This window comes from Orycteropus afer, unplaced genomic scaffold (assembly GCF_000298275.1).
Source record: "Orycteropus afer afer isolate SDZICR_OR568_19922 unplaced genomic scaffold, OryAfe1.0 scaffold00125, whole genome shotgun sequence".
NCBI classification, from domain to species: Eukaryota; Metazoa; Chordata; class Mammalia; order Tubulidentata; family Orycteropodidae; genus Orycteropus; species Orycteropus afer.
This window is the reverse complement of record NW_006921712.1, coordinates 8,623,069-8,640,641: the sequence shown is the minus strand read 5'-3', so window position 1 is coordinate 8,640,641 and position 17,573 is coordinate 8,623,069. Positions and strand designations below refer to the sequence as shown.

Below are 17,573 nucleotides of genomic sequence, written 5' to 3'. Positions count from 1 at the left end.
AAATGATGAAGAGAAATATGTGACATTTTTTCTGGGTGTAGAATATAGAAGTGGTTGGTTTTTTAAAAGTTGCTTGGCACTGTGACACATAGGGTCTATTTTCCCATGTTTCCAATTCTTTTACAGCGGAATGCGGTGGTCGGATTCACGTTGCCACTTCGGGGCGCATTTTGTCTCCTGGTTATCCAGCTCCCTACGACAACAATCTTCACTGCACGTGGATTATAGAGGCAGACCCAGGAAAGACCATCAGGTATTTGCTCTAATTTTGTTTCAGTGATATAAGATTTGTATTCTGTTGTTTAGTTGATATGCTAGCCCATGTTTTATCCAGGCTTATCCAGAATAAGTTTCTGAGTTAAAGAAGGAAACTCAAAAGTGTAGCTCAGTTTTTCTTTGGCTAAGTTTTTACATTGATATCTCTTTGAAAACTTACATGAAGCTATATATAATTAAGATTCGAATAAATTAGGTATCAATTAGCTTTCATTGTGTAGCAAACTATCACATCATGTTGGCTCTAAACAACAATTATTTATCTTCTCCTGATGTCTGATCTAGAGCAGCATGACCAGTGTCTGGGCCTCAGTTGGGGCTGGATAGCTCTGAACAATGTTTCTCTGCCCCTTGTTAGGCTAGCCCATTCTTATTCATTTAGTGCAAGAGTTCTTAGTAGTAAGGAATGGGAAATTTTCAAACTCCTGCCAGGATTTGCAAAAGGCCATTTATGTCAGCACGTTTCATGGTCAATACAAGATTCTATTCATGAAAAAATGGACCTCATCCTTTAATGGGGAGAATAGCAAAGTAATTTTGAAAAGGAGCTTATTTCCAGGGATAAAAATAATTCATGATCATTTTGCTATCTAAAGATATTAGTTAAAGATAGAACAAGAAGTATTGCTGTATAAAGTACATATATAAAATAATTAGAAATTGCATAAAATTTTACAAATGTTTAAAGAAAAATGATTTAATCCTATTCTAAGTGATAATTTTAAATTATTATGGGCAGTTTTTTTTAACCTCTTAAACCGTTAAGTAAATAGGTGCAAAAGTACTATTTTTAAACCAAGTTCTCCATGTACTAGTCTGAAAATTAAGTCAAAATAGTATTTTATAAAACAAAAAAAGTTATTTCAACATAAGTTCTTCTTTAATTATAGTATGCAGTGAAATAGAAGAGAGCACAAAGTCCTCAGAAATACTTCTTAAAATCTCCCTTTTGTCCTTCAATGAACTTTCCTCTTTCATTACATCTGCTCCTAAATCTCTTTCTATTTTTTTTTAACCCTACCCTTTCTCTGGCATTAATCTTAATTCCCATGTCTCTGATTCTTGTACTTCTCCTTTGTGTTATTGTGCTCCATCAACGACTAAAAGTACATCTCTAGTCAAGATAGCTCTACCTAAACATATGTGAAGCTAAACAAATTGGGAAATCAAAGCCAGAAACCTCTTTTTTAGGGGAAAATGGAAGAATGAAAACATTGATAAATTAATAAAACTTAGTAACATATCAAATGGAGATCATAAACTCATGAAACTGCAACTTTATAACTTAGTAAAAATAAAATAGGATGAAGTGGAAAAAAAAAAAAGTATATTCTGTTCCAAGGTGTTGTATTTCCTTTTGTGATGTCATGAGTTTTTTCTTATGTGGCCTTTCTGGCCCTAGGTTTATAATGCCTTTAAAATGATTGATTGAATCACACACAATCCTGCAAGGGTTGCAACTTACAGGAGATTGGTCTGTTTAGTATTTACATAAAAATCTTGCAAATCCACCCAATAGGATTGTCTGGTTAACATCTGCCTAAAAGATGGGTCAGTTTGTGAATGTCACACTCTGAAACAGACAAGACATCTTCCTATATAAGTGGTGAATCTCATAAAGGTTTTTGAGTAACAGAAGAGAGTCGTGTCCTTTGGACATAGGACTTGTACTGAGGACTTACTAGAACTAGAGCTGTGAAACAGGTGAAATTTTGTAGCACTTAGCTGGCAATACTCACTGAGATGATAATATTGAAGAGCAAAAGAAACGGTGACAAGCACAGCATAGCCAAACAGCAGAGAGGTGACGTTAAAAGTACAAGTTGTGGGAACAGTGAGACTGATAGATGGTGACATTGAGCAGAATTGGCCCATGAAGAAGATGACAGCAGTGAGTAGAGTCCACCCATGGAGCACAGCTAGGTACTTCTGGGTAGTAGGTTGCCAATGGAGCAGGATCTTAGGCATACACTGTAAAGTGATTACCAGTAAAATTTCGCTCCAAAGCTGTCATAAATGCTGGCCTAACCCTGTCTTTGGCTCAGAGTTGTCCCAAAACTGCTGGTTGTGTGCTGGACCAGCAAGCATAGGGAGCCAGACCTGGCTAAGAAAAGCCATGGTGACAGTGAGAGAGAGACAAAGACAGAGAGAGAGAGAGAGAGAGAAAGAGAAGGAGAAGGAAAAGAGAAGAGAGAGACTTGCAAAAGGTCATTTTCCAAAGCAAGTTTTATGATCAAGACATTATTCTTGGAATTAAGAAATACACCACAAAACAACCAACCTGATGACACATTTGCAGAGAGAGAGAGGGAGAGAGAGAGACTTGCTGATAACTAGTCCACCACATGCCTGCCAGGTAATACAGAAGTATATCTGAGTAATTTGACAAGAGTAAATGGGTCTTCTTAGGCAGAAGTAGGTTCCTCCCATATGATGCCAAGTTGGGTACTTGTAGTGATAGAGGGTACAGGTTCACCTCAAATCTGATCTTGTTATTTACTGTTTGCTTTCTATATGAAATTTGTTCTTGTTGTTTATTGTTTACCTTCTATAAATAATAATGATGGTTTTCAATTGCCAACACTGTTTAAATGTTATATGTACAACCCAGTTAGTTTGGATATTAGAGTCCTCATCCTAGCAGTCTTATTGTTGTCAATAATTTCGAGGCAACTGGCATATGTCTACATATACAATTCACTTTTCTTCTCATAGTCACCCTCCAAAATTCACTTTCTTCACTTTTATTTAATCACATTAACACTTTGAGAGTGGGTAAAGTTACTTGTTACAAACTGTTAACATTTTTAAACCCTATGAAAGAGGAGAAAGAAACAGAACTTAAAGCATTTGTCTAATGCATGCATATTATAATTTAAAAATTAAGTTGTGCCCAAAATAAAAATCAATGATTAATTAGATAATTTAAAACAAAATTCGAGTGCATTTGAGTAATTGAAATTAAGATTTTATATTCTTCAAGAAAATCAATGAAGTTACTTTTCCAATTAAATGAATTAAAAATTATTTCCCAGAAGGCTGGTGATTCAAACCCACCAGCCACTCCTAGGAAAGAAGGTTGGGCAATCTACTTCCATAGTGACACCACTTCAGAAACCCAAAGAAGAATCTGTATGAGTCGGATCTGACTCCATGGCAGTGGTTGCATTGCATTTTGCAAGTACTTGACTTAAGTAATATAAAAGTCGTTAGACTGTTTTGACTGAAAAAAAATCATAGAAGTTAATTATGATTAATGAAATGACTTTACATAAACGGAATCTATTTTCCTTTAGAAAAGTTTCAAATCTTTGTATTTTTACAATTTCCCTTGTGATTTGTTTTCCTAGAATTAGAATGAGCAGTGTCTTCTCCTAAATCCAAAGATGATGCAAAGAGTTATGAATTTACCCTTTGAATGTGTAGCTTGTACTTCATTAAAATTTTGCTAAGAAAAAAGAAAATAATAATAATAAAGAAGGATTTAAAGTAATGGAAAATATACAACTTTTTTGCATCATAAACTATTCTATGTAAACACTGAAATTTTTCTAAGGCAAAATGAGAAAATAATACATTGCATAAAGTAATTTGTTATTCCAGAAAGTTTTCTTCTTATATGTATCTTTCCAAAGGAGAGTTTGCACTGGCAAATTTGTAAACATTTCCTTTTTAAATTTGAGAAACAATCTCCTTTGTAGTATGGAAGTTAAGAGGCATTTAAGATTTATAATGAATTTCTGGAATGATATTCATGTAAACATATTTCCATTAATTAAGTTGTTCTTCCTTAAGCCAATAGTATTTATTTATTTATTTATTTGGTTCTGACTTGGGTTTGGAAAATAGCATATTTAGAAAAACCTAATATGCAATTTTAGGGTGGAATTTGTAATAAGACTGAAAAAAAGTTGCTACTAGTCTTGGCTTTGTTGGCTGTTACTAAATCTTAATTATTTCATTGGTATTATAGGCAATATTACCTACTCTCTTTACTTGAGGCATTTATTGGTCATATAATATGAGTCCAGAGATGAGTAGTAAAATAATGTCAATATAAATGAAATGTATTGCTATATATGTGTGCTATGATTTTTTTTTTTTTATTTTTTCCTTCCCTTTTGTTAGTTGAAAACCGGGTTTTTGGAAATTTTAAAAAAAACTAATCCCAATTCTTTAGGCTAATTATTAGTAGGTCTGCTTTAATTCATTGAGGCCTAGAACCAATTACTGTATATTGCTATGACTTTTTACTCAAGGTAATAGAAATTCCCAAAATAGTTATTATGAGAGGGTACCTGGGTCTAGAAAAGGTTTGTAATTTTAACATATATGCAATAAAGCAGTTACCTGAACAGAATTTAATTAAAATTCTAATCACAAAACATTGCAGTAAATTTAGCCACATTAAGTGTTGTATGTAAGCAATTCTCTAAAGGGCCCTATGTATTTCATTGCTAAGAATAGCTATAATTTATATAATAAAATTAACAGCATTTTAAACACCTCAACAAGCAAGATTAGAGGCTACATTTTACACAATCATATTTGTATGATATTCTTTAGTTTTAATTGCTTTTTCTGCAATTTTAGTTGTCTGTAAAACTCACTTTGAAAGTATTTCTGTTCATAATCACTTTGAAGAAATTGTGTTTTTTAGTATAGTTGAAGTATTTGTAGTATTACAAACAAGAAACATTTAAAAGATGTAATCAAGATTGTCAAAACTGTTCCTAGGCAGACTTTTAAAGGAAGTGAAACTCACATTGGTGATCCTGGTCTCCTTTATGCATCCTTGATTTGTTTTGGGGTAGCACTTGAGGCTGTAGAGAGATTAACGCGATATCTGGTGAGGACACTCAAAATCATTTTAACTATTTTTGACCAACCTCCAAGGCCACTATAAGGCCAATGATCTCCCTTCATTAGATGCTTATCTCAAATCTTGATGGACAACCTTAGTAAATGTGATTGGATCATGGGCTGGACACTCCTTACTGGCATGATGGACAGGATTGTGCTCTGGAGTCAAAACACACTAAACCTCCCTCCCCCTTTCTGATTAAGACCACAACTAAATATGTCACATCTTTTTGTAGATAATGTGAGAAAATAACCAGTCAGGAGAATGTTAATCATCAAAAGAAAGAACAGAAGAGCTACAGAGTTTTCCCTTACACCTCCTCTTGTTGGAATCATGTGGATAACTGCTGGGTTTAGCTTCTCTTACAATCACTAAGAGAAGGAGTCAGAGGTAGAGAGCTTTAGGCACTCCATAATTAACAAGGTTCTGATACACACACTTTCAGTTACCACAATTCACTTGTGTAACACCAGTCCCTCAACAACACAATTTAAGTTCAGTTACTGTGGTATATGCACGGTGAATAATTACAAAGTATTGTTGTTAGCACTTCACTCCTCAAATTCCTACATAAATAACAGATGTGCATCATGACTGGTGATGAATCATGTCTCTTCTTCAAAGCCAGTCAGTGATTGTTCACTGGATATCTATTATTCAGTTCATACACAGACAGAAAAGTATGCACTTTTGTTGCCTTCATGGCTCCCAGTGATAAACTCATATGACATTTTACAAATATGAATAATAAAAAGGGGGAATTGGCCAACAAAGATGAAAGCACAGCAAAGAAATGAAAAGTGACTGTCCTGGAAATGCAATTCTAATTGAAGTTAAATATGGTTACAAGAGAACTAGATGACCATGGAAATGTTCACATTGTCATCACTCAGGAGACCATAGATATCTAGCCAGAGGCACATAGACAAGGTAAACTTAAGACACAAATGAGAAAAGTGGTTGTGAAAAGAATGATGATGTCCCAGGAGAAGTTAGCAGGCGGAAAACATCAAAGAATGTCTTGGTGATATTTCACAACATAGAAAGCACAGAAGATAAAGGTCGGAAGTTGACCCAGACTTAGAAAGGAGTCTACCAATTCTCAAAGGCTTAAAAAACATAACTGTTCCAAATCATAAGTTATGTGACAAGAAAAATGTTGCAAACACTGTTCAAAATATTCATGATAAATATTTTTCCAACAAATAAAACATTTTTATTCTCAATGTTTAAAATGTTTTAAGTTATAAGGTATGAGAAAAATATTTGGAGTCCCTGGGTGGTGCAAATAGTTAATGTGCTTGGCTCCTAATCAAAAGTTTTGTGATTCTAGTCCACTCAAACAAGAAAAACCAATCTAACTGCTATTGAGTTGAATTTGATCTATAGCGACCCCTTTTGGATTTCTGAGGCAGTAAATCTTTATGGAAGTAGATTGCCCAGTTTTCTTTCCACAGAGTGGCCGGTAGGTTTGAACCACCAACCTTCTGGTTAGCAGTCAAATACCATAGTCAATATGCTACCAGAGCTCCTTTTGAGTCCACTATTGTCATTGAAGGAGCTCTGGTAGCATAGTGCCTAAGGCACTTGACTGCTAACCAGAAGGCTGGTGGTTCAAACCCACTAGCCACTTCTTGGAAGGAAGGTGGGACAATCTACTTCTGTAGTGATAGTGCCTCGGAAACCCAAGGAGGGGTCGCTATGACTTGAGGGCACATAACAACAAACAACCACAGTGGCACTGAAAAAATCCTGCTGATCTACAACTGAAAAGTCTGCCATTGAAAATTTTATGGAATACAGTTCTACTCTGACATACATGAGTCACCATGTATGGTAACCAAAAAAAAAAAAACCTCACTTCCATCAAATTGATTCTGACTCATAGCAACCACCTTTGGGTTTCTGATGTGGCAAATCTTCACAGATGCAGATTGCTCAGTCTTCCTTCCATGAAGTGGCTGGTGGGTTTGAACCACCAACTTCTGGTTAGCAGTCAAAATGCCTTAGGCAGTATGCCACCAGAGCTCCTTTCTAGGTGGACTAGATGGCCATTCTTTTTTTTTTTTAAGACAAATATTTTTTTTCAGTGTATATTTTTTCAATTTCTCTGTATGTTTGTAACCAAAGGTCAGCAAGTTTTTAATGTTTTCACATAAATCATGAAAGTCTTGGAATATTTGTATTTTTTCCCATTGATTATTAACATCTCTTTGAATAGTTTTAGTTTGCTCTGGTTTGCCAATTAAATGAGGTGATCAAAAGCATATTTCATCCTTTCACTAAAGTGCTAGGTCTATAAAACAAGTCCCATTCAGTTACCTTTATCTCAGAGGGCAAGGAGAGATAGAAGCTTCCATAGAAAACTATTAGAGTGTTACATTATTAATCCAGTGCATACTTATATTTGCATTAAGGACACTATAAAAGCTAGTATATTTTTTTTTTTATTGTGATTTGGGTGAAAAATATTTGTTTATGTTTCTTATCTTCCATACCAGTTCCTTATTTAAAATTCCTGTAACTTTCCTCTTCATTTAATATTTTCCCAACTGAATTTTCCAAATCCATCCTTTACTCACCAATCATTTAAACATGCATTGCTAAATAGCAAGTATATGTTCCTTAACCAGAATTTTAATGCCCTAAGTGATTTGACTTATAATGCCTCTATCAATTTATCTTCTACTATTCTTTCACTTTATGTTTCAGTGCAAATGAAACATTTATTAGTTTCTGATCACAACCAATACTATGACAATTCTTCCTTGACATATAATCTCCTTAGTTTTCTCTGCATATCCAGGCCTATAGATTCTTCCCATCTTTTAGGGCCCAGATAAAAATAAAAACTCCTCAATTAATGTTTAATTTTCATTATACCATCTAAAAATAATCTATTTCCCTTTCTCAACTAAATGTTTCCTTTCACAGCTACCTACCTTCTGAATGTAACACATAATTATGTGTTAAGACATCCAAGGTAAACTCCATAGTATCATGAATAATTTCTCTCCCATTTACATTCAGTTGATCATCATACCCCATCATCTGTACATTTAAAACCTCTCAATATATCTCCTCTACTCCATCTTTTCTGGTACTTCCTTTTCCAGACTTTCATAATTCATTAAATCCATAAAATAACCTTCATCCTGTGAGAGCTCTCCTTCCTCATTTACTGTGTACAAACAGTGTGGCTACAGTATTCTGATCTCTAACTTCAAAAATGTGTAGAATACAAATCATCACATCATAACTGATTCCTATGACTTAGAGGTCAGCCATGCCTCCTCTTTCCAACCTTTCTACCAATTCTGACAATAGCCGTCCCTCCAAGAACACACTCTCTGCCTCTCTGCTGGGTTTGCCAATTTGTTGCAATGACCACACAGAGCTTACAGACCATAATGACAAGTATGGGGCTTATTAGGGAAGTAATATATTACATTCAGGATCAAGAATGACTAAGAATACAATTCTTTGGTCAGGACAGGTCCTCAGCTGTGCCCACAGGCAGGCCTCTTCCCCAACCTCTGGTGTTACAAAGATGTCTAGCTCCTGGATGGGTGCCAAGAGGCACCCTATTCCACCAAGAAGCCTCCTGCCCAGAAGCATTCAGCTCTCACACTCCATGCATCAGCAAGCCTACTGTACCTGCTTTGCTCTGTAGGCCAGGAAGCCCACCATCTTGCACAGGTCTCCTGTTTCTGTTGCTGCCATTTCTCTGTTGCTGCTTTTCACTATCTTGTGCCACCTCTGGTATTATAGATCTTTGTGTCTTGTGTTTAAAAGGTTCTCAATGCCAGAAACCCAGACTCAAAGGATACTCTCCACTCCCGACTCTTCTTTATGATGGTAGTGAGATCTCCTTTTGCAACTATGGGATGACCTACTAAGATGACAAAATTTACCAATCCCCTACTTAGACTTCTATGCACCTTATCTAGGGGCCCTAAGCCCCACAGAGCCAGGAAAGGGAGGGAGCAGGAGCAGCCTCTGGGTCATCGGAAGCAGCAGGATATCCAGATAAAAAGGGGCAGGAAGCAAGGCTAGGCTCCAAGCCCAATAGAGCCAGGAAAAGGAGGGGACAGAAGGAGTCTTGGGGACCTCAGGAGTGTCAGGATATCCAAGTAAAAAGGGGCAGGATCCAAGGCTAGGCCCAAGCCTCCTAGAGCCAGGAAAAGGAGGGAGCGGCCAGGGACCACAGGGTGGCAGATTCTAAGTAGGGATTAGGTAAGGGGAGGCCTCAGAGGTTTCCAACAGCTAAGGCAGAGAAATTTGTCTGTCAGTTTGTCATCCTGTGAGGCTTGTACATGGCTGTGAGTCTTGAGGCTGTGCTACTAGTGTTTCAGACACCAGCTGACTTGCACATGGTTCACAGGTTTCAATGCAGCTTACAGACTAAGACCAACTAGGAAGAATGAGGAGGCCATCCACTTCTCAAAAATTTTCCAGGGAAAACCTTATGAATAGTAGAGAAACACTGTCTGGTACATTACTCTGCAACTTTATGAATAGCTTGGAAACATTGTCAAACACAGTGTAGGAAGATGAGCCCCTTGGGTCAGAAGGCACTCAATATAGGACTGGGAAAGAGCTACCTCATCAGAATAGAACCAACCTTAAGTAAGTCTTTCAGGACCTCTTTGTGCTGATGTGGCATGACTCAAATTGAGGGGAAACAGCTGCAAACAGCCATTAATAATCAGAACATGGAATATACAACGTATGAATCTAGGAAAACTGGAAGTTGTCAAAAATGAAATGGAATGCATAAAGATATCTGAGGAATTAGTAAGATGAAATGGACCATTTTTGGCCATTTTGAATCAAACAACCATATTATCTACTATGCCAGGAATGACAAATTGAATACGAATGGTGTGGCATTCATCATCACAAAGGATTTACAAGATCTGTCCTCAAATACAATGCTATCAGTGATAGGATAATGTCCATACTTCTACAAGGAAGACCCATTAATACTACTATTATTCAAATTTATGCACCAACCACCAAAGCCAAAGATGAGGAAATCAAAGATTTTTATCAACTTCTGCAATGTGAAATTGACCTAACATGCAAGTAAGATGTGTTGCTTATCACTTGTGATAGGCATGCAAAAGTTGGAAACAAAGAAGAATCACCAGATGTTGGAAAATAAGGCCTTGGTGACAGAAATAATGCTGGAGATTGCGTGATAGAATTTTGCAAGACCAATAATTTATTTGTTGCAAATACTTTTTTTCAACAACACAAAACAGCAGCTATACACATGTTTTTCCCTAGATGAAGTACACAGGAATCAGATTGACTACATCCGTGGCAAGAGGAGATGGAAAAACTCAATATCTTCAGTGAAAACAAGGCCAGGAGCTGATTGTGGAACAGACAATCAACTGAGCATATGCAAGTTCAACTTGAAGCTGAAGACAATTAAAACAAGTCCACAATAGCCAAAATATGACCTTGAATATATCTCTCCTGAATTCAGACCATCTAAAGAATAGAATGTATGCATTGAACACCATTGACCTAAAACCAGAAGAAATGGGGGATAACATCAAGAGCATCATCCGTGAAGAAAGAAAAAGGTCATTAAAAAGACAAGATAGGAAGAAAAGACCAAAATAGATGTCAGAAGAGACTCTGAAGCTTGCTCTTGAATGAAGAGTAGCTAAAGCAAATGGAAGAAATGACAAGATAAAAGAGCCAAAGAGCAATTTTCAAAGAGCAGCTAGAGCAGACAAAACCAATTTCTATAATGAAATGTTCAAAGACTTGGAGTTAGAAAACCAAAAGGGAAGAACACACTCAGCATTACTCAAGCTGAAAGTACTAAGGGAAAAAAAAAATAAGCCTTGAGTGGCAATATTGAAAGATTCTATGGTAAAAATATTGAATTATGCAGGAAGTATCAAAAGAAGTTGGAAGGAATACATAGTCACTGTACCAAAAAGAACTGGTCAATCTTCATCCATTTTAGGAGGTGGCATATGTTGAAGAACCAATGGTATTGAAGGAAGAAGTCAAAGATGCAAAGGTGAAAGAATAGGTGAAGAACAAAGCTCCAGAAATTGATGGACTACCCATTGAGATGTTTCAACAAATGGATGCCCCACTGGAGACACTCACTCAGTTACGCCAAGAGATTTGGAAGACAGCTACCTGGCCAACTGACTGGAATAGATACTTATTTGTACCCATTCCAAAGATAGCTGATACCACAGAATGTGAAAATTATTGAACAATATCATTAATATAGCATGCAAGTAAAATCTTACTGGAGATAATTCAAAAACAGTTGTAGCTATATACTGACAGAAAAATTGCAGGAATACAAGCTGGTTTCAGAAGAGGACATGGAATGAGAGAGTGGATGTCAGATGGATCTTGGCTCAAAGCAAAGAATACCAGAAAGATGTTTAGTTGTGTTTTATTGACTATGCAAAAGCATTTAATTATGTGGATCATAACAAATTGTGGATAACATTGAGGAGAATGGGAATTCCAGAACACTTAATTTTACTCATGAGTAACCTGTACATAGACCAGGAGGCTGTCATTCAAACAGAGAAAGGGAACACTGTATGGTTTAAAATCAAGAAGGGAGTGCATCAGGGTTGTATCCTTTCCCCGTACTTATTCAATCTGTATGCTGAGCAAATAATTCGAGAGGCTGGGCTATATGAAGAAGAATGTGGGATCAGTATTGGAGGAAGAATCATTAACAACCTGCAATGTGCTGACAACACAACTTTGCTTGCTGGAAGGGCAGATGACCTTGAAGTACTTAGTGATGAAAATTGAAGAACATAGTCTACAGTATGGATTACATCTCAATATAAAGAAAACAAAAATCCTCACAACTGGACCTATAAGTAGCACTATGATAAATGGAAAAAAGATTGAAATTGTCAAAAACTTCACATTGCTTGGTTCTACAATAAACACCAATGGAAGCAGCAGTCAGGACATCAGAGGACATATAGCACTGGGCAAATTGGCTGCAAAGGACCTCTTTCAAGTGCTAAAGAGCAAAGATGTTTTTTGAGGACTAAGGTGTGCCTGACACAAGCCATGGTATTTTCAATCACCTCATACGCATGTGAGAGCTGAACAATGAAGAAGGAGGACCAAAGAAGAGTTGATGCTTTTGAGCTATGGTGTTGTTGAAGAATGCTGAAAATACTGTGGACTGCTAAAAGAACTAACAGGTCTGTCCTGGAGTAAGTGCAGTCAGAATGCTCCTTGGAGGTGAGAATGGCCAGACCTCGTCTCACACGCTTTGGTCATGTTGTCAGAAGGGACCATTCCCTGTAGAAGGATGTCATGCTTGGTAAGGTGGAGGGTTGACAAAAGAGGGGAAGGCCCTCAACAAGATGGACTGACATGGTGGCAGTGGCAATAGGCTCAAGTATAATAAGAATCATGAAGCTGGCTCAGGAACCGGCATTTTTTTCATTCTGCTGTGCGTAGGGTCACTATGAGTTGGAGATGTCTCAATGGCACCTAACAACAACAACAACACACCTTATTTGCATGGGCCTACTCCCACAAGGCATTTGACTGCTAACCAGAAGGCTGGCTGTTCAAACCCACCAGCCACTCCTCAGAAGGAAGATTGGGCAACCTACTTCTGTAACGATACTTCCTTGGAAACCCAAGGAGGGGTCACTATGAGTCAGATCCGACTTGATGGCAGTGAGTTTGTTTTGTCTTTTTTGGTACTCCCACAAGGGTGTCTATACAATTTTTTTCATGTTATTAGCAAGTTTTTCAATACCTGGAGGAGTTAAGCAGTTATTAGGGAGGTTTGGTGGCATAGTGCCTATGGTATTCGACTGCTAACCAGAAGGCTGGTGGTTCAAACTCACCAGCCACTCCTCAGAAGGAAGACTGGGCAATCTACTTCTGTAGAGATAACCACCTTGGAAACTCAAGAGGGGAAACTGTGAATCATAATCAACTTGATGACAGTGAGGTTTTGTTTTTTTTTTTCACTCAGTCATTTGATGGGAGTTAAAAGGCCATGGAAAGAAAGATCATATAAAAGCAATGCACATCGTTCCAATTCTAAGCAACCTATTTTATTTTCTTAATGAGAAAAATCCATCTTATATAACTGTAAAATTACTGTGCATATAGACATTTTGAAAAATTAAAAATTAAATTATACATAATTAAAATACTGAGACATCACTGTTATCATATTGGTATCTCTTTTTTCTATGCATGTTGTATAATGTGGATGTATATAATTTTTTTTTACTTATTGATATTTATATTTCTAATATTTAATATTATGTATAATGATTTGTCAAATAATATTGAAAGAAAACCTTTGCTTCTATATTTCTAACACCTTAGAATAAATTTCTAGACAAACTTTTGCTTACTCACATGGTACAAATATGTTTATCTATCTTAACATAAGTCTTTTTCTCAAGCTACAATGATCATTTTACTTGCTCACATAATATGGTAATAATACTTAAGAAAATTATTTTGTCTGTTAATTATATGAAGAATAAGTTCAAGCTCATTTTATATGGCATTCAAAGATGTGTTTATTCCTTTATTTTGAAATAATATAAAAATGTTGCAGAAAAATAAAAAATCCAAGAAGTATTTTTCAATAGTCTTAGACCTTAAAGTTAACTACATAATTGTGAGAAAATAAATTCCTCTTCTTTAAAGACAAAAAAAGAGAACTCCATTGAAAGTTGAATTTATATATTTATAATTTTTCTTCACAAATACAAATATATGGAATTCTTTTTATCTACTTCCATATTTTAATAAAATATAATATCACAATAGATATTATTCTGTAGATTTATTTTTAATGTTATGTAACTTTTTTAATGTTCTTACTTGTAATTCCACCTCATTCTATTTAATGTTTGAATAATATTCCATTGCTTAAATGTAATGTCACTTATTTAAACTTTATTGGGATATTCAGGTTGTTTTCCATTTTTCACTGCTTTAAACAATGTTACTATCCTTCCAATATATCGCCTAGAAGTATTTTTTATGATGAATTTTTAGAAGTGGAGTTGCTCTGTATGCACACTTAAATTTTATATGTTACCAAATTGCTTCCAAAATAGAGTAGATATTGACCATAAGCATATATGAAAACATAAACTTTCCAGTTTACTACTGAAAGTCGAAAACATTCTTCTTAATCTTTGTCAATCTCATAGAAAAATAAACTTTTAAATTATTTTATTTGTTATTTGTTATGTTGTTATTATGTACCATCCAGTTGGCCCCGACTCATAGCAACCCCTCGTTGGGTTTCCGAGGCAATATCACTACGGAAGTAGGATTGCCCAACCTTCCTTCCGAGGAGTGGCTGGTGGGTTTGAACCGCCAGCCTTCTGGTTAGCAGTCAAGTGCTTTAGCCATTATGCTACCAGAGCTCCTTTTATTTGTTATATTTATTTGTAATGAGACTGTAGACTGGAAGCTCTGGTGGTTTAGTGCCAGAGGCATTTGACTGCTATCCAGAAAGCTAGCAGTTCAAACCCACCAGCCACTCTTTGGAAGGAAGATTGGGTAGTCTACTTCCATAGTGATATTATCTCAGAAACCTAAGGAAATGTCACTTTGAGTCAAATAGACTCCATGGCAGTGAGTTTGGTTTGGTTTTTATTTATTTATTTTTTTGAGACTGCTGACTTATTTATGTATGTTCTTATTAATTCACATTTTAAAAGCTTCTTCCCTCTATATTTTACCTCCCACCTACAGTTCCTGTTTTGTTCTAGTTTTTTACCTTTACCATCCTTATTTCTCTCTTCCTGACAGGAGCTTTCCCACACAGCATGAGCTAGAATTTGACGGAACCCCTTCTGTCTTCTCCTGAAGTTTCATTACTTTCTATTAGAGCTTATAAAACTGTGTTTATATTGTGTGTGTATGTGTGTGTGTGTTTCCCCTCATACTTCTTTCTAATTCAACTGTGACTTTTCAGGGTTTATACTATACCTTACTCATTTTTTAAAAACCTCTATATTTGGATTTTCAATACTTTATTTATTTTTTTTAATGAAAAAGTCATTTCTTTGTATTTAAATTTTGTCATATCACATATTTGTTGGGGTCACAGAACATTTTCTAGGATAGGAAAACTCACATCCAACTAGTTTGTTTGTTTGTCAATGTCCCCTTCTCATTGATGTATAACATATATTTATAAGCCTACATGAATTATGTGTACAGTTGTTCAAAAAAATGTGTAACCAGGACCCAGATAAATAAACAGAACATCATCAGGACCCAAAATACCTCCTGAGCTCCATTTCAATCATCTGTTAAGGATAATCACTATACTGATTTCAGGTTAGTTTAGCCTATTTTGAACTTTATATATAATGAAATTACACAGTGTTATTAGTTTTGTGACTAGATTGATTGCTTCAACCAAACTCTCATTGATATAGATAGATTATTCTAATATATTAATGCACCATTATTTATACTTGACGCTTTGAATTTCAATTAAATTTTAAAATAATTTGCTAATTTCTACAAAAGAAATTGCTAGAATTTTAACTGGAATCACATCAATAGATCATTTTGTTGAGAACTGATATTTTTACAAGGCCTAATACATCTTGTACATGATGTAAAACTTCATTATTTTTGGATCTTCAATATGTGTTTCAATAATGTTTTGTGTTGTTGTTGTTGTTAAGTGCCGTCGAGTCTTTTCCGACTCATAGCGACCCCATGCACAGCAGAACGAAACACTGCCCAATCCCGCGCCAGCCCCACAATCCATGCTATACTCGAGCCCATCATCGCAGCCACTGTATCAATCCATCTCGTTGAAGGCCTCCCCCTCTTTCGTCGACCCTCCACCCTACCAAGCATGACATCCTTCTCCAGGGAATGGTCCCTTCTTACAACATGACCAAAATAGGTGAGATGAAGTCTGGCCATTCTTGCTTCCAAGGAGCATTCTGGCTGCACTTCCTCCAGGACAGATCTGTTAGTTCTTTTAGCAGTCCATGGTACTTTCAGCATTCTCCGCCAGCACCACAACTCAAAAGCATCAACTCTTCTTCCTAGCTATAGGATGTTTTTTGATGATATGATAATAATATTCTATTTTATTTCTTTTTGTAATTGCTATATAAAAATACAATTGATGTTTTTATTTACCTTGTATAAATAATTTCACTTATAAACTCTCTTAGTTTATGTATTTTTTTTTTAATGTTCTATGTACACAATCAGGAGCTCTAGTGTCATAGTTGTTAAAGCTTTCATCTGCTAAACAAAAGGTCAGCTGTTCAACCACAGTTGTTCTGTGGGAGAAAGATGAAGCAGCCTTTGTCCATGAAGATATACAACCTTGGAAACCTTATGGGGCAAACTTATTCTGTCCTAAAGGGTCACTATGAGTTGGAATCAACTCAATGATGCTGGATTTTTTTGTGCACAATCACGTTATCTACAAATAATAAGTTTATTTATTTTTCTCAACTTCATGTCATTTTTCTTGTCTTATTGCTTTTACTGGAATCTCAAGAATAATATTCATAAAAAATGGTGATAGTAAGTCTTAGCCTCACTGTCCCATAATTTCAGAGAAAAAAAATTTGGCGTATTATTTCTTTATATCAATAAAAATATTGTTATTATAGGGAAAGTCTCAATAATATTAAAAATAAAATAAATAAAAGAGACTTTAAAGTCTACCACCCAAAGTCATAAAATTTCAGACTTTACAAACACGTTGCTAGAATTTAAAAAATGAAGTTGTTTATTCAATGTAAACAAAGTGCAGTATTTTGTCGCTTATTTTTTCACTTAGCGATACTTTATGAACTTTTCTCAATATCAATATACATTGAGCTTTCAATTCTTGTGCTATTAAGCACTTATGCTGGTTTTATTTTGTCACAAATTATTTAAAAAAGTATGATAAATATAAAATATATAACTTTGTAAATTTGTATATAGTGAACTTTGTGAGTTAATTTTGATAATTAAGTTTCTGGGAACCATTTTGTGTATAGCTTAAAATATATCTCCATATATTTATACCAAAAAAAAAACTTAATTGCTGACAAGTTGGTTCCAACTCATAGTGATACCTCCTTGGGTTTCTGAGGTAGTATCTCTATGTAAATAGATTGCCCAGTCTTCCTTCCACGGAGTGGCTGGTGAGTGTGAACCGCCAGCCTCTGGTTAGCAGTCAAATGCCTTACTCATTCTGCCACCAGAGCTCCTATATTTAAACATAGTAATCATTTAAATTAACTTCATTTTTTCTTTATTTTATTAATATTTACATTTATGAAAATAAATAAATTTTTGACAAAGGGCTGCAATCCATTAAATGTGGAAGAGAATGTTTAATTAATGGTGCTGGCAAAACTGGAGATCCATTTGCAGAAAAATGAAACAA

The 17,573-nt window shown here is 35.5% G+C and overlaps 1 protein-coding gene across 1 annotated transcript in view; it reads left to right on the top strand.

Annotated features, from left to right (window-relative positions):
* Positions 1-17,573, top strand: part of CSMD1 (CUB and Sushi multiple domains 1) — a 972,765-nt gene that overhangs the window by 462,197 nt on the left and 492,995 nt on the right. Inside the window, exon 16 of the mRNA XM_007944438.2 lies at positions 127-253. Within this exon, the coding sequence (XP_007942629.2) occupies positions 127-253 (127 nt within the window). The remainder of the gene's footprint in view (positions 1-126; positions 254-17,573) is intronic.